Source organism: Marmota marmota, unplaced genomic scaffold, assembly GCF_001458135.2.
Source record: "Marmota marmota marmota unplaced genomic scaffold, marMar, whole genome shotgun sequence".
Lineage (NCBI taxonomy): Eukaryota > Metazoa > Chordata > Mammalia > Rodentia > Sciuridae > Marmota > Marmota marmota.
The window spans coordinates 40,373,236-40,392,075 of record NW_025999968.1 but is presented as its reverse complement, the minus strand read 5'-3'; the positions used below and the strand labels follow the sequence as shown (position 1 = coordinate 40,392,075).

The 18,840-nt window shown below is 34.5% G+C and overlaps 1 protein-coding gene across 3 annotated transcripts in view; it reads right to left on the bottom strand.

Moving 5' to 3' along the window:
* The window catches only part of Chodl (chondrolectin), a 353,866-nt gene that overhangs the window by 12,263 nt on the left and 322,763 nt on the right, over positions 1-18,840 (bottom strand). Inside the window, exon 1 of one of the 3 annotated variants that reach the window (XM_048803527.1) lies at positions 9,185-9,703. The exons of 1 other annotated variant lie outside the window; for it this stretch is intronic. In XM_048803527.1, the coding sequence (XP_048659484.1) occupies positions 9,185-9,263 (79 nt within the window). In that variant the 5' untranslated portion in view covers positions 9,264-9,703. Of the gene's footprint in view, positions 1-9,184; positions 9,704-18,840 lie in introns of those variants that run through there. One more of the 3 variants, XM_015478658.2, reaches the window with a different exon arrangement.

Sequence of the window (18,840 nt, the reverse complement as noted above, 5' to 3'; positions counted from 1 at the left end):
TGACTACGTGAGTAGCTGCGTGTGTGTGTGGGGGGGGGGGGAATCACTCATTGTCAATTCACTGAGTATTTTCTGGTTTTTGACATGTTGTATGTGAACTTCAATCCCTATGCCAACATTTTCTTTGACTTTATGAAAAATCTAAGATTAATAAATTCTCAGTGAAAACTCCCAAATTTGAACTTAGAGAACTGAGTACTTAATTTTTTTAAATATTACAAAAAATATAAATGGCTTAAAAAGCAGAAAGAATGAAGAAATAATGAAATCAATAGGCTAGTAACAGATCTCAAATTTCTAATTATAGCCTTTCTGTTAATTTGATTGGAGATAAGGACAGGCTGAAATTTGAACAAACTTGTCATTTGAAGACAGTTAAAAATAATTAGCCCAAAAAGCGATAAGGTGATAAATATTTGACAGACTTGAGAACAAATTATTTACCATTGTAGAGGATCTATTTCTACATGAAACATATAGTAAATACCAATGATTTCTTAAAATTTAACCTAAAGAACATTTCATTAAACCAAAGTTAGTTCTTTTTTAGTTTGAACATAGTAGCCCTGCATTTTAAAAACATTCCTTAATTTAAAATTATATTAAAATTAATTCTAAATTAATTGTATTAATTATTTCAGATTCTATTACAAATTTTTAGGAATAAATATCAGGGTCAGGCAAATGTTCAAAATCTATACATAAAAAACAATATTCAAAGTTTTCAAGGAAAGTTTAAAATGTATTCTTTATTTTTTACTTGTATATTAAAGCCATTTGTAAGTTTTAGCACTGCACTTAATCACCTATCCCAAAATCTACTGACTTTAAAAGGCATTATATATTTTTGAATACATTTGTTTTGTTATCCAGAACTACACAGCAGTTCAAGATGACTCTTGAAATTTCTCAATGGAACATCACCTTTTTCTCAAACTTTATTTTATGACATCATAAATTTACTTCTGGTAAAAACATCTATGAAGTTGTAAATACAGAAGCAACAAGATTTTGCTTAAAATAAACATATTTAAAATAGAATTTCACATACATATTAGGCAGAATATTTTTTTAATTGGTGGCATAACTGCAATTAGGAATGATCCTATTGGGTCACATTCAAGCCATATGTAAAAGAACATCACAGTAGACAGGATTTATCTAACTTCACCAGCAACAGAATTCCAATTATTCTACTGCTCATGTTTCCCTTATCTTTCACCACCAAACATATAGTGCCAAGATTATAAAGACAATCTCCAGAAAGATCATGCTTTCTTGTTTTGGTTTTCCTTGGTGTTTAATGTTCATCTCTAACCTCCATTGTTAACTTTGTAAACTCTTAGTCCTGTTCTGATGTTTTGGGTCCTGTAAAATAGACCATTTAGTATTTTATGTAAAACTAAGTCAAAATATTTTTCTAATCAATTAAGATATTTTTACTACTTTCTTACAGTTCATCTGCATAAACATTACTCTTGTTGGGTTTGAAGGCCTTTTTTGACTATTTATCTAAACTATCAGTAGTTTGGGTTTAGAGGGTGTTACATACTTCAATACTTGTAAAAATCATACAGCTTTCAAAATTTATACTCTTAATTACAGTACAGCACACTGAGCAAGTGTATCATATCCACCCAGCTCCCCAGAATCAGCAATTAATGACCTATGATAACACTCAGACAGAAGGGAGCAGAAATCAGCAGAAGGCCATTAATCTCACAACAGTGTCAGAGTGACAAGCACTCAGAATCTTGACACAAGCTGAGAACATAAAATAATGATTCCAGCAATGCCAGCAAGACAGCCCGTTTTCTCCTTTGTCTTATTAACTGTGATCTGGAAACAGCAACACCATACTGAAAAATATGAACAAATTAACAGACTGGCTAAACTCACTGTTAACAAAAAATATCATGCTAAATATGAATGACCTTGGGAAACAAGTAAAAGAGACTTCAGCAGGAAGCTTCAGGCTTTGGTCTGAAAATAAATAATCTTTTAGATGAGATAATGGAAGTTCCAATGGTTGACTCTAATATAAATATTGTTTTAAAATTTATCCTTATACATTATTAGTTTTTGTGATGATTTCATTGTTTAAAATGGTTGTTCCCATTGTGCTATTGAGCCCATATTTTTATGCTCGTATTTTAAGAGCAATCTGTGTTTATTTTCATCTGCTACATTCTTTACATATTTCTGAGTCTCCAAATATGTCTTAACTACATTCCCTTGAGTTTCCAATTTGTCTAACTTTTTAATCCAAGAACTTTCAAAACTTGGATTTGATTCCAAACTTTTGAAATGTTAAATTTTCCAAGAAGATTATTTTATAAGATGTCAAAAAGATTTCAAATTAAAAAAAAAACAGAAAAGTCAGATGTTTTAATGAGCAAATTGTATTTATTTGTAACAAAGCCAGCATATATCAGGAGATGCCTGGCTATGATTTATATGCTAAAAATCACAACTGATTTCCTGTGATATATTAAAAAACAAGTGCCAGAATGATTAACCAGTGATGAGGATACAAAAATAGTGATGAGAATCAATTCATTTGTAAAATTAAGACAGCAGTTCTAATAAAATGCAGAGGACAGCTTTAAGTATCATATGGAAACTCCTAACAGTACTGTTAATTTATAGAAAAAAAATAATAATAATAATTAACTGTATAGACAGGTAATATATTTAAAATAATTGACAACTAATACCACATGGACTCTGGACAACAGCGAGCCTTGACACTCTTTGCAGCAGGCAGTCTTTGGTTGTGGATAATGGAATGGTACATGAGTCCTGGATGAAGAAGTGGAGATTGTGATGGCTGCACAGAAAAGGGACCCACAGGGGATAAAGATAGTAGCCAATTTTAAATGGGAACAGATATATGAACTCTAAATGGTATTGACTAAATATTAACTGTGCCTTCAGGTTTTGAAATAAAAAACCACTAGCAAGGCAATTTCCAGGAAATTATGGATACATTACACAATTTTTTATGGTTTACATATAATCAGTTAAAGCTGACACTGTGAATTTCTTTATATCCAGTTCTATTTTACTACTGATTTCTACCTTATTGTGCAAATTTTGTCCAAGTTGCAGCAAAATCAGCAGAAGCAGAAGCTTCTGAACCTCTTGCTGCATTTCAACTGATCCCATTTGGCTGCTATCACTGTGGAACTCCAACAGCTGGGAAACAAATGTTGTCCTAATTCCCAGAAACCTTCTGTTAATGCAGATATTCTGGAAGCAACTTTCCCACTTCTGTAAATGCTAATCTTCCTAGAGAACAATTATGATTACCTCCTTCTTTCTGTGAGATCACATGGAGAATTCCCCTGTCTCTTACTTTCAAATGAATATTCAACTAAAACCTTCCATTGATATTTTATGGGAAAGGTAAGTATTCTTAGAATGATTATAGTGTGTTTTTTATTATACTAAGATTACCTTTATACTAACTCTAAATAACTGTAACCCAGTATCTGTAGTTGGGAAAATTCTTTAATTATGGGATTATATATAAGAGACAGACAAAAGAGCTTCCACCCAAGTTTTTAAAAGTATATGGAAAAAAATAAAATCCAAGATAGTGTCATTGCACTCATTTTCATTAACATACTCTGAATACACACCAGGAGATTAATACAGTTTAAATCTAAGAAGTATACAATTAAGTTTTTCTGTACTGAAATATTATTTGCACATATATACACACACACATACATACACATACTTTTATTTGGAGATAATTCTTAGTCATGGCTTCTAAAATAAACATTCCTATCACTCACAATTAAAATTCTGCTACTATTACCATTAATAGATGGCCTTGTGTTTTTCCTTAGTTATGAAAATTCCTGTAGAGCTAAATATTGGCAGAGCTTTGAAGTTCTTTGGGGAATGATGTAAAAAGCAAGGCCAAAGTCATGAAGTCATGGCATTTGTTTTTTTCTTTCAGAATAGAAAGGATCAATTAGCTAATTTTATTTTTCTTTTATTATTTATTTTCTTATAGTTGAATATACAGTAATTGTGAAGGTGGCAAAACTTTTCTTATGTCCCACGCTATAATCAAATACTATAAGTGTTAGGTAAGTATTGAATTTAGATCATATTTGTTCAATCAAAACATAGAAGACATATTACAAATTCTTACTTTTAATTATGCATTATCTCTAATTACGAAAAAGCTATATAAAACAGCACTGAACTTTGGACATTTCAATAGAATTCTATAAAATAATTTTTCATAATTCCTTCCTACCTTCTTCAAAATCTCACTAAAATCAATATTGATATTACAATGTACTGGATAGCATGACCTCTGAGAAACATGCCAATATTTTTTAACTAAAGAGAAAGGGAATGCTATTAAGCTTAAGTGTTCTGCTTTTAGGTCTCAGTACACCAATCCCTTAAGAATTTTTATTTTAAGTAAAACATTTTATTATAGAAACTTTTGTTTTTGCATCAGATATTTTATAATGCACTTAGTTACAGAGTGCACTACAGATGGAGACCATACTCATATAAAATCAAATCTGCAGTCATGGGTCATTTTATGGATGCTGGTGGCAAAAGCAAGCCCTGATTCTGCAGCTGGGAAATACTACAAGCTTTCTGAGAAAGGGATGAGACTTACTGTTTGTTTTGTTTTTGTTTTTGTTTTTGTTTTTTTCCAAAATCCTGTTATTTGAAATAGAGATTAGAGTAATAAAGGAAATTATGTAACAGTGTGACTGAAGAGTCCACTCTTCCAATCAGAAAGAACAAGTTTCCAATGTACACATGGGTTATGGGTATTGGAATTACTTAAATTTTCCTGGCCTGAGTTTTCTTTCCTAAAAAGAAATCAGAGTATTTATGAGTTTTGTATAAATAACATAATAACCACATCCTGCCATTTATCAATAATTTAGAGTGCAGTACCTCACTTCCATCTCAATCCATGTAATTGGATAAATTAGGAAAACATGATCTCTCCTCACGCTGGATGGCTAAGAAGTCCCCCTTACCACATGTTCAACCAGGAAGTGTTTCCTTCGTCTCTAGGAAGCTTCCTCTTTAGGCACAGCACTTACCAATCTTTGTTCCCCTCTTCTTGATATGCATTTCTGAGCACATCACAATTTGCACAACTGTGTTTGAAACCATTTAATTCTCCGGGCACACCTATGATGTAGGTGTTTTCATCATTTTAAAAATGAGACAAAGGAGGCAGAGAAGTTTAATGATTTTCCCAATTTCCCACACATCACAAGTGTCAAAGCAAGGGTTTAAACCACCTTTCAGGCTCTGCAATTCATTTAACCTGATTTTGATGTTGTCTCCATATTTGTCTCAAACAAAAGATACCAATGAAATATTTCATGAACAAAGATACTGAGGATACAAAGCCACACATTGTGCATGTTATCTATTGTAATCACTAGCATTGATCAATTATTGATTACAGGGAGTAATTATTGATTACTGGGTGTTAATATTACTGGGTGGAAGGGTTTGTGCATTAAGAACTTGTTTCTAAGTAGCCTTTGAATTTACTTTTAGTGAATTTAGACCAGAGTTAATATTGGAATACATGTTGTCTCAGACTTTTCAAACCATATATGTACTTAATGAAGTTTAATCTAGCCCTTTTATATGCTAAACAAAACAAATTAGACCCAAACTAAATGTATTCCCAAAATAAAGTAACTCGCCAAGTTATATTTTGTGTTAGATTTTCAATGATATGCTAAAATGGTGAGAGAAGCAATCTTGCCTCACAGCTGTGTACACCCATCCACTGTGTGCAACTGCCTGGCACAAAAGGCAGTTGGAAAGAGTAAAAATTATTGGCAAAGCATCAGCTGGATTACCCTCTGTATCTCTTTATCTGTTACTGCCTCTTTTCTAACATGAATGTATAGGAATTCCCATCTTTAGGAAAAAGTGGCAAAACTAAAACTATAAAATTATGACAAACGGCAGTTAAGGAATAATGATTTTGATAAATGGGTAGTTTATTAAATGACTAGTAATGAAATTAATTTTTTCCCTCCCTGTCCAAGAGATACTTAAAGTAATTGCATATTTGGAAACTGCATGGTCATCTTTTTTTTTTTTTTTTTTTTTTTTTTGCTTTTGATGATGTCATGAAATTGTTGCACAGGCTGAGATACACCCAGTAGTTCTCTTGTATCTCCCTTACTATTATGCTAACCTATAGTATTCTTCTCACCAACAATGAATTTGCAATACTCTATGTTATCTGCATGATAGAAATAGAAGTTTCTAAATCACCCAGTCTCTGAAATAAATGATATGGCAGTTGTAATAAGATTAAACTAATAACTTTAAAGTATTTGGGAGAAATCTGGAGGTGCCATAAAATACACTTAATGCCATGTTGAAGCATAAGCAGGCTAGGAACCAATGTTGTGTGCACAGAAAAGAGAAAGTATAAGTTAAATAAATAAATAAATGCATTATTTCAAAATACTTAAAATGTTTAAAAATGTTACTTGTTCTTAAACATATTCTGGCAACTTAGAGACCCAAATTTTCAGCCTCGTTTTTCATATGTATCCATGCAGCACAGGTAAAATTCTCTTACCTTTGTTTTAAAGATGTTACTACTTACTAGTAACATTACAAAATTAAATGAATTTATCCCCCACAAATATTCTCTACACATCTGTGTCTAGTAAGAAATCAGCCCATGTCTAAGTTCCTCAAAATACTTCCTCACTTAGAACATAAATCCACAAATACTCTTTAATTACTATCACCACAGTTACATATATATATATATATAGTTTATTCATGAATTAAAATAGTTCCTTATCACTCTTCTATGCTACTAAATCTTATGGGTAGAATATAATGATGAAGTTGTTTTAAATGGTATTTGTTTACTAAAATAATTTCATCTTATTTTTAAATAATGTTCTGAACTTTAAAAATAATGTATTTAATACTATTGGAAAGTATATTATTGAATATCTTTAATATTAAACTAACAAATATCTATGAAGAATTATTTTGTGAGAGTCTTTTTTGAGGGATATTTTAGTGTACTACCTAGAAATTATGAAGTATTTTATTGAAATTTAATAAATAGAAACTTTATTTCATATGATGTATGTTCCAAAAAATGGCCCCAAAGAGGCTTCTTCAGTTCTCCTCAGACACTTTAGAAGAGATTTAGTTAATGGTCCCAGTGGCATGAGAAGGTCAAGGCATACCAGCAGACCTGTTAGGAAACCCTGCTTCAAAGATGACAAGCATTTGGCTGCTCTCTGCTCAACTCATTATGGCTGAAGTTTATCTTTTGGAAAACAAATTGTCAAAGCATGAAAGTCACAAATCAATTTACAGATGTTTAAATTTCAAATGTGAATTTTATGACTAAAGACAATCTAATTACACATAAGAAAAACATAACCAAGTAATTGTCTTAATATCAAGTAAACATCATCATTTATATTAAATCAAATAGATCATGTTCAGTTAATTAGAAATTTTCCAGATGTCACCTTCAAGATGCCTATAAATTCTTAATAGGAAAATAGAGTTAAGGTTTGGAATTATTTATGTACCGAAAGAACACAGTATAAACTTTTTGTCAGCAATTTCATTAAGTTTTATTTTTACTTTAGGAATCTTTTTCCTTCCTTTAAATTTTAAGGCATGTAAAAAAGAACACATCAAAAATTATTTTTTAAGTCAAGAAAGTGTTTCTATTTGTTTAAAAAACACCTCATGCTCAAAGCATGGTCTCTGATACTCATTCATTTGCATGAAATTTTCTTGTTGAGACAGGCAAATATTTAATTTAAACTGTTAGGTAGTTCCTTCCAGTGAACTTTTTATTCTCAGCAAAAATTGGGGGAGGGATCTAATACCATAGCTTCTGCACTTCCTGAAAAAGAGTTAATGGAGAGTGATTGATAAGCACACTTTCCAGAATTATATTCTGTCATTGTGAAACAACACTCATTGCTGAAGGGAAGATCGGTAACAATTAAGTTTAATGTGCCATGTTCTACAGGTCCGGCTTCACAAGTGATTAAGTTGCTGTCATCTATCTCGACATCTAGTGACACCTGTTGTACAGATGCACAAGATATGAAAAGGGAGGTAAGTCCTTTTTATGTAAAAAGAAAAAAAAAGGCCCTTTCACCCTTAAAATACATACCCATGTGCATCCAACAAATGTTTATTGCTTTAATAAGCACAGCAAGGTAATTCTACAATTACCAAGGTAATTCTACAATTACCAACATGGCTATGTTCAACCTTCAAGTAGGGCCCTATTCACATCATCCTAGCCACTAAGAATCTACATTTTTTTTTTTTAGTCTTTTTCAAAAAAAAAATGGAAGGGAGCTATTTATATGACATATAAATAGCTCAACAAGACAGTGAACGTCGAAAAAGAAAAATCAGAGATAAAGCTGGGAAGCTTGCCAATTTTATCTATTTCCCTTGCACTAATTTGACAAACTTAATTTTATACCTTCTGTATGCACGAACCTGCAGTGGTTACCAAATACACCTCAATCCAACTCCAGCTGACTTAATTTTCTGAGGCCTTTAACTTGGAAAGGGGTGTGCAAAGGAAAGGCGTCTGTGCAGAACAACCTGTCCCTCATTCCTTGCCTGGCCTGCTGAGAACAAAGGCTGCTTTGCACAGGCATCCGTGAGCGACCAGCACAGAACTGGTCTGGTCTCAGAAATCACCCCTGTGAATATGGTGAGGGAACTGAAGTGGAGTCAGGCCAACAGGGGGTGGCATTTCTGTGGTAGCTCCTCAGTTTCCAGGATCCACGGGCCTCCACCCTACCCCGCCCCTTTTGCAGGTGCCCAACCCTGCCTTGTGGTCAACTGTCTTACAAAGAAAGTGGAAATCACTCCTGCAAAAGAGTCTACCTTTCATTATTTAGCAAGAGTTTGCTCCGCAGCTTCTGGGCTAGACACTAAGAAAAAAAATTAAACTTTTTTCCTATGTGTTTGGAAGAAAAAGAGTAAGAATAAAACCATCCATTTTCCCCCACCTCTTTCCGATCCCCGACCCCGTACAGGTTTCCAACCTTTGAGACCGGCTCCACCCTGGGACGTGCTGCCCACGGTGCCTCATGGTCCCTTGTCCCATGCAGTCCGTTTGGCTGGCGGCCCCCTGACTCACCGCTGACCACCCGGCGGCAGAAGGCTCCGTGGCTGCAGAGGAGCGCGGCACCAAGGAACAGTGAGACCACCCGGATCATCGCGGCAAAGCGGCAGCAGCAGGTGTGCGTGGAGCCCAGGCAGCCTCCGCCCGTGGTGCGGCGGGCGGTTCTAACTCCGCAGCCTTCCTGTCTCCCTGCTGGGTCCTAATCCCTCCGCCTGAACCCAGCCGCCAGGGCTCTTGCAGGCATCGCCCTGGGCAAGGACCTGCCGCCAGGCGTGTCTGTTCCACGCGCGAGTGTGCTGAACTAGAGCGCAGAACTTCAGGGGTGCGCGTTTGGGGGTTAGGGGACAGAAGTTAGGAGGTCGTGTATCTGTTCCAGAGGTGAAGCGGGAACCCCACTTTGGACCCGACAGTTACCCCTGCTTCTCTCCTTGGCCTCTAGATACTGAGCGGCTGAACCCCTGCGCTCCGATAGCGGCTCTCACAGCAGCAGCAGCGGCTCTGCGCTGGAAGCCCGGTCTTATATACCCACATCCCGAGGTTCCGGCCCCTAGCTAGTAATAATTTTTAACTACTTCGTCTCTCCTGCCAGCGGAGCATCCGCAGCCCCTCCCCTAAAAACTGGAGCCACTTTGAAAACAGTCCAGTCAGCAGTCCCACTCCTTCTCTCCCCTCCTCCCCATTCCCTCTTGCCATTCGCTAACAGACTGGATACTCATTTGTGTAAAATGTGACAGCTTTGCTATTAAACTCTGGCAAAAGTTGGATCCATTTGTTTTTCTCAAAGATAAATGTCCACAACGATGCCAAGTCGTGGGGCCTTTCTCTTTTTATGCTAAATTGCTTGATCATATGTATTGCTAGATGCAGGGCAGTAGCCACTATTTAAAATGGATTGGCAGAGTGGGAGCCAAAACCTACTCAGTGAATTATATACTGTGGCAGGTTTTCCCCCACCTCGGCTCTGCAAATAGCTTATTTCCAAGCAGGTTGTTTGACTAAATTGCCACAGAAGCAAATTGAAAAGAATATTGGAAACATGGTTTTCCCAAATGATTTTGGTCTCACTTTTTGCAACTGGTGAAAGCCATGAAGACAAAATAAATATTCTCACTTCTTGGGAATTTCTTGGATTTCTTTGCAATAATCTGTGACCTAGGGTTTACATTACTAATAAGGCTCATTTTAGGACCTATAAAGGGCTTGACCAGCATTTACCGTACCAGTCTACCCAAGGATTGTTCTACCAGTTTCCTGGTGTATTGGAGAAAAATTCATGAGAGTTTTATCTGTATCTAGTCCATGGTATGAGCCCTGAAAATGCTCTCAAAATGAGCTTTACTAGAATGAGTATTTTCCCATTATGTTGCTTAAATGCACCAGAATTTATTAAATAAAATTCTTTCGTCTTAATAGGTAGTACACCTTCCTCTAACGACTCACCTTCTTTGATTTTCATCAGTCTTTAGAATAGTATAAATATTTGTAGTATTGTTTTCTTGGAAAAATGGAACTGCCACTGCCACAGTAAGCACAAATCTTGTAGAATCCAAAAATTTAGCCCTTGGAAGGATTTTAAATATTATTAAAACCACTCTACTTAAGAAAGTAGAATTCCAAAATAATTACAACTATATGCACCCTATCACTTAATGTTTCCTTGTATTACCTGTAAATATATTAATTATTACTGGGCCATAAGCAATTAGTAAATCTGCCTTGTAGAGTTCCTATGAGTCTCACTATAATCTAGATGTCCACAAGAAACACACACTGTTGGTGTTTTGCACAGAAAATGGAAAACTGACAAAGTCTGAGGGCAGTAGAGGTGTATTTCAGCCTTGGAAACCATGTCAAAGAGGATCACTGTGCTGGCTATGATCAAGGAGCTGTCCTCCAGGGGCTCCCAGTCCAGTGTAGAGAAAGAAATGCAATAAAATAATGTCTATATGATTAAAAAAGCAATACCTATCCCACAAGAGCAAATTAAGTGTAATGTTAGCATAGAGGAATTAGGAATTCATTTGGATATACATTTAAGGGCACTCTTGTGTAGCACTTAAGGTTAAACACGATCTCCATTGGCTTATGACCTCATTATCTTCTCCAGATGCCTGTAGAACTAGGATTCTGATTTGGACTTACTTTCCTCTTTCATGTCATCTAACTCCCAGATACTTGTGTGTAACCCAGACCTATTATGAAATGTCTGTCTTTGGGAAGGAATACCAGTAGTTTGCAAAACAAACCCTGGATATGATTTCCGTATATCCGTAAACTTCTATTGCCTTTAATTTCAATGATGCTTTAAAATCCACCAAATCCTTGAAACCATTATTGGGAAAGCCACCTCATAATTTTAGTATTTCAATTTAGTACGGCATATTGTAGGAATAACTGACTCCTCAATATGGCTGCACAAATTTCCTAAAATGTAGATTTGGATGTTTTAGGCTGGAATTATATCAGTTTAAGGTGGCCACACCCCTTACCTAAGGCTGCTCAACAGTCATTCTGGTAGCTGCTTGATTTAGGAAAAATACTCTTTTTAAATATGATGTTTTAAAGGGGTCTGAATAACCAGATAAGCAAGAGTCTCCGTCACTAAAAACCATCTGGGTGGCTCATCATTAAATTTTGGGAGACTGGAAGACTGGTTTGAGTAGTCTTACGTGTAGAATTTAAAAGTATTGGATACTCTTTTTGGAGAGCACAGGAGGAATTCCCTTGATAGCTTTTTCCCACCATACAGCATAGTAGGGATTATAAATTTAAAACTTGCCCCAAATTTTCTTTTCTTCTTTTTTTTTTCTTTTGGTACTGGGGATTGAACTCAGATGCACTTGACCACTGAGCCACATCCCCAGTCCTATTTTGTATTTTATTTAGAAACAGAGTCTTACTGAGTTGCTTAGTGTCTCGCTTTTGCTGAGACTGGCTTTGAATTCCTGATCCTCCCATCTCAGCCTCCTGAGCTGCTGAGATTACAGGCATGTGCTCAAATTTTCATTTTTAAACAATGTTTTGAAGTTATTAAAGTGGGCAAAAAGCAACAAATATTTGCTTTTTGTCAGCAAATGATCTTATAAGTAAATGATTTTTTTTTTTTCATTCCCCACTGTGGATGCATGATGGATCATAGGAGACAATGGCTTTCTGATAGAAAATGTAAATTAGTTTCAGGCTGGGCCTATAGCTCAGTTGATAGGGTGCTTGCTTTGCATGCACAAGGCCCTGGGTTCAATCTCAAGCACCCCCCCCCCAAAAAAAAAAAAGTAAATTAGTTTCAAAAGAGCCAAAAAAAAAAAGTATAAGTATCAGAATTGTGTGCAGATCAATCATAAGATGAAGGACTTCCTTAAGGGCAAGCAAGAGACCCCAGTGTTTGTAAGAAATTGTCTATGCCTGGAGCTAGGACCCAGGTCAGCTGAAGTCAAGATACAACAACGCCATGTGACTGGCAACCAGGAGAGAAGCACCCCCTCAAGGAGAAGCTCTCTGCCCAGTAAAATTAAAAAAACAAAATAATAATAATACAAAAGAAATTTTCAAATGAGAATGTCAAACTGATTATGCCAACAAATACAACAACAATTCAACACCTATAATCCATCTCTCTCCATGCCCAGAAATAGAAAGGTGACCTCAGTAAAGATGGCCCCAAAGTAATCTCAGACTGAGTTGATCATTGAATTCCCAGACACTTTGTTACATCAATAGAGCAACAGTATTTAAAATCATGAAATATGAAAGTTAGCATCAGTGCCTTTAATAGCATACTATGGAATCTGGGTACCTAAAATATAATTTGCTTCTTTACTCTCCCCATTCACTTTCAGATGTTTGCAACCCCCAGTGAGCCTGAATTCTAGGCTTTGATTTGCATCCAGTGGCTTCTCTTTGGACACCTTTACACAGTAGCCTCAGCCTCATTCACATAAAGGTTCATTCATATGTACAATGGTCTATAAAGAATTTGTTAAAATGCACAAATTATCATAATTTTATATTCATATACTTGAAATGTCATCAAAAATTAATATTATTTTTTTTCATTCTGTCACACTTCATTTTATGATGATTAATGATTCTCCTAAGCACTATCCATGATATTGCCAGTACATAGCAAAACAAATATTTGAAAGTTTAAAAATAAAACGTTACTATATAACAACTACAGCAGAAAGCAAAAATCTCTTTTGTTGTTGTTGTTGTTCTAGGTAATGGTTTATCAAAACTTACAGGAAAAGAGCATTGAATTTAAACTTTTTCCTCTCGAATTTTTACAGACATCTTAGCATCTATGCAGGCATATAACTAGCTCAAATGCAAGGATGTGCAGACAGTTAAATTCCCCTGAGATTCTCTTGTTCTTTTCAAAACATGTCTGTGCTGTACAATGCATGACCTACCTCATTCAGGAGCCAGTCCCACTGTTCCTGATAATGGCAGATGCCTAAACCTTCACGAGCTAACTAGGAATTCTCTATTGCTCATAGTGATGTTAGAAATGCAATGAGGAATTATACACAGTACAAAAGCTGTTTATCTATAACTTGAAATTTAAATTTAGTAACCAGTAAGTCTTTTATATGCTGTGGCCATTCAGGTAATAAGTAAAAAATATTTATAGATCTCTATGAACAGGAATATAGTTGATCAGTTCTGAAGAATCATATATGTGAATTTTTAACTAAAAGTTCACTTAGTAAATTATTATTTTCTTTGATTCTTTATTAATATAAAACAATTCAATAAATTACCAATATTACCTATCTAGCATAAGTCAATATTTTTACTTTAACTGTAGCTTACTTACTAAATCTGGCCTAAATATAATACATTAATGCAAGCAACCACATTGAGATAATCACACATTTAAAAAAATATATAAGCTAAAGTTATCTTTACTTAAAGTTTCTGATCTTAGTTACTAGGTACTTTACTGACAAACTTTATATGAGGGTGGTTTTGGAAAGATCACTTGACTTGCACAAATATAAATCCAAATTTTTAGGTGCCATCTTTGACAAGTTTCTTCTTCTCTTTGTTTTACTTTTAAAATATGAAAAAGTGATTTAAAAAAGTTCTGTGCTCACCAAGTGGACAACAGTCTGCCCCAGAAACTCTGTTACTATATTACTATATTTCAAAACTTTTTCAAATCCTAAACCTTTTTGTTTCCATCCAGAATGTCACATGTTTTCTGCATATAAACACTAATTCCACAAACGTATGTAGATCCTATGATTCTAATGAAATATACTTTGATTTTAAAATGTCACTAAATTCATGAAATTGCTTTGCACATATTTTTATCAACATTTTCTGAAAGAGCACTTAATATTATTTGGAGTCATGAAAAAAAAAGTATGTTAAAAATAAGCCTTCATACTCTAAGAAGATGGGAATTATTAGGCTTGATTATTTCTGATGTCCTTTTAAGCTTTATAATTCCATTTCTCTAAAGTTAGGTGTTCTGCTTTACATAAGAAGCATCTCCCCCAAGCTTATGTGTGGGACAAAGCAAGAAACTGTAGAGGTGTAATGATTGGATTATGAGAGCTTTAAACTGATCAGTGAATTTTAATCCAATGATTGATCCACCAACAGGGATTAACTGGATGGTAACTATAGGCAGGTAGGGTGTGACTGGAGGAAGTAGGTGACTGTGGGAGTGCCCTTGGGTGTGTATTTTGACCTGGTGAGCAGAGCTCTCTTTGCTTCCTGTTGCCCTGTGGTGAGCTGCTTTCTTCTCTAAATCCTTCTGGTGTTCTTCTTTACCTTAGGCACAAAGCAGCAGAGTCAACCATGTATGGACTGAGACCTCTGAAACTTGAGTTTAAAATAAACTTTTCCTCCTCCTCTTTGTCTTTGTCAGGTCTTTTGGTCACAGTGGCAAAAAAAAGTTGACTAAAATATTAGGAAAGCCTGAGATCTTCCTTTCTTCATTTCTCTCTTCCCTTCCCCTGACTCCACTTCCCTCCCTTTCTATTTCCTTCCTTCTACCTCCCTCCTTCCTTCTTATCCTCCCTTCCCTTTTCCTACCTCACTCCCTTCCTTCCTTCCTTCCTCACATTTCTTTCTATAAAAAAGATGATGCCAATTTATAATTTATTTGATTTCCAATTTACTCAGAAAATAGGAGTCCTAGAACAATTTCTATGTCATTTCTGTAACAGATCAACAATATTTCACAGATGTCACATAAACAGAAAATCCAAAGCAAAATAAATCTAAATGCCAAGTTGAGTGAAAGATAATCCAACTAAGATATCATAAAGATATAGATGAATATTTGATTAACCTAGATTATTTTCTATAAATGTATTCCATTTACTAAAAGAAAGATTTTAAAGAGAAAGAATAACTAACATCCTAAAAAACATAAACTACATCTTATTGGTATTCACAAATATTCTTTTTTTTTCAAATGTATCGAGTAGAAAATAGTAAATCCAAAACCATACATCATAACAATAAACCCAGTTATGTGGGATGATATATAAAGTTAGAGGGAATTTGGGGGGAAAGGGGCATTAGGAAAAGAAAATCAATTTGAATATCCTTCTGGATATACATCTATCACTTTGCTACTTTTTAATACACTGTTTCTAAGCATAAATAACTAGCATGCCAAATCCATGTATATATTGCAGAAAAACAAAATGGAAATTTTGGAAATAGGGAACTCACTGTCAGTTAACTTGTAGATAAATATTCAGCATTCAACAGAAACTCCTTTAAAATAAATCTGAACAGAAAGGAGGAAAATAGCAAAATTAAGTGCATTTTATTGCCAAATCTTTTGTACATGAAAAAAATTAATTGACCATGTTACATAAGGAATTTATGGTATTATATTTCTTTACAAAGAGTGGACACAAACATGTCATAAGGTATCCTTAATTTTCAAGAGCTTTAAAGAAAATGAGAGAGAAAAAAATCATCATGAAAGTATTAGCCAAATATTTCCTATGTTTAATCATAGGAGTCATTGAATCTTATACTAAAAAATCAGAAATAATGTTTTAAATTTTAAATATATGTAGAGTTAAGAATTACAGAAATTATAAAATATATATAAAATTCTTGATTCAAGAGAAGGACAATCATTGTGGACTCAGACCCATCTCTGAGGGTATTCATTCACATGTGATTCTAAAAGACTTTTGAAAGACATTTAAATGGGAACAAAATAGAGAACAGAGGTTACCTCAATATCAATACCCTGAGAGATTTCATCACTTAGCTGCAGAAGCCCTCCTGTTGCTTTCATGTGACCACATGGCTTCACATGGCTTATTCTAAAACATAAGGGACACTAAAAACCTGATGCCACATCCCAGATGCTACACAATTTCCTCTAACTCAAGTCCAGGCTGCTGAGAAGCTTTAGGATGATCCTAAAGAAAGCAGAGATTGTCCTGCCTCTGCTTGAATCTGCAGAAATGACTTCACCAACCACATATTCCAAGTCCCCTTTGCTTTCCCTCCCCCAGTTTCTTTCTATAATGGTATCTGTTACTCATTCATCAGCAATATTTGCTGAGAAGATATTGCACTTATTCTGTTAAAATCGTGGGTATACTTATTTAATGTTTGTCTCTCTGCACTAGATTATAAAGTCTAAACTGGTATTACTCCCTACTGGTAGATGTTTTTATTCCCCACCTTTATTGGTAAATAAAGTGTTGATTAGACAAATATACAGATTTAGATTTTTTATAAATTTTAATAAAAGAACAGTAGGTAGGGAATACCTATTAATTATTTCAAACATAAAAAATAAACATCAAATATAGTTAATATCTATTTCAAAAGGAATATATAATACTATTAAAGTTTATTTAATAATAACATAAATATGTATCAAATAAATACATGTGTGAATCTTTGAATTCATTCATTCTTTTTACTCTCATCTGCAGCTGGATTTGGTGGTTATTCTTTTCTGCTCTAAAGATTGAAGTGAGGGTGGTGGAAAACCGGGAAGCATCTTCACTAAGAACTACAACTGGCACAGGAAGGAAATTTTGCCCTCCTTCATATGCTGTTACTCCTGGTGCCAAGATGAAAGAAGACTTAAGTGGCTCAGAAGAATCCTTAGAAACCTTAGTTGCCTGTGCTTACACCAAAGGATGACAGGCTTGCCAGTGGGAGAATTTCAAGCACAATCCATGTCTCTTGCATTCCAGGAGCTTAGGTGCACGTTCTCTTTCTCTTCTGGAGAAATTGCTGTCACCCTCACTTCACTTGGTAGGTACTTTTTTTTCTGAGATGGAGTGGGTATTAATTCAAAATTCAGATGTATAGTCTGTTCTCCATATCCCTGGATTTTGCACTTATTAGTTCAACCAAGAGCAGACCAAAAAATGTTTGGAAAAAAATCTGGTCTGTTTTTCATGTCATTTTTCCCTAAATAATAAAGTATAGAAACCATTAACATAGTATTTACATTGTATTAGAAATTATAAGTAACCTAGATATAATTGATGATTTCACATATACAAGAGAATATATATGCATAAATTATAGGCAAATAATACACCATTTTATACATAACCCTTGAGCATCTGTAGATTTTGATACCTATGGGGCTTCTGGAACCAACCTCCCACAGATACTCAAGGATCACTGACCTTCTTAGATGATAATGTTAGAGATTCTAAATATGCTTTGGAAACCAAAGTTTCAATCAATAAACAGCTCTAATATCCTGAGGAAACCGTCTAAATGCTACCCAAAGTTGAAATAGATAAAGAACATTTTTGAGATTCGGAAAAAAAAAATGTAGACAATTGATTTGTCTATTTAATAACCAGCAGATGATGCAAATGTAACTGGACACCCTAAATGTATATGATTTTAAAGAAAAAACTATTCATTTTGGAACACTAGATTAGGATTCCTCCCTGAATTCATAAAAATTAAAAAGGAATAACATTTAGATAAATAGGAGCTATTTGTCTGTCTTTCCTATCTCACCTTTAATGTTCTAGTTTTCAATTGCTCTTCTAGGTTGTCATAGCAACTAAATGCTATCTTCAATAAGTTTTGTTAGGGAACCTGCTTGGAACACCTAATTTACTGTAAGTGGAATACATTCAGATGGTTGCATGTATGACAGAGTCTGCTATTTTTTTAAAAAAAATGCTCATACTATTTCTGATGACTGATATTTATTAACCCTTAAGCAGCATAAAATAACTCTTGATGTTCATAGATGATAAGAGGAAAAATTTAAATGCATGCATGCTTTCACCAATCCAAAGAGTTAACTAGGATTTAGTCTTTGTTCTTTTCCAGTCTTAGAACAGCCACTTGTCATCCTATGTTCATCAAAACATTGTTTCACCCAACATATAGAGTTCTCATATATTTAGTATTTTAATTTCTTAATTTTCTCCCATTAAAATAAATATACTTGCAGAGAGTATAAGACAAAAGTAGAAGAAAACTTTAGGCATAAGGACACCTTCACAAGCTTTTATTTTAAAAAATGCACAGGTTTTTTTACATATTCTTTGGCTCATATAGCTTTCAATTCTAACTATGAACAATAGAATTAAGCTTGATGTTCTCTGTTTTTCATTCAAGGGCCACTAAAATCTGACCCTCTTTATTTTTCTACCTTCATTTCCATATCCTACTTTTATAAATCAGCCAGCACC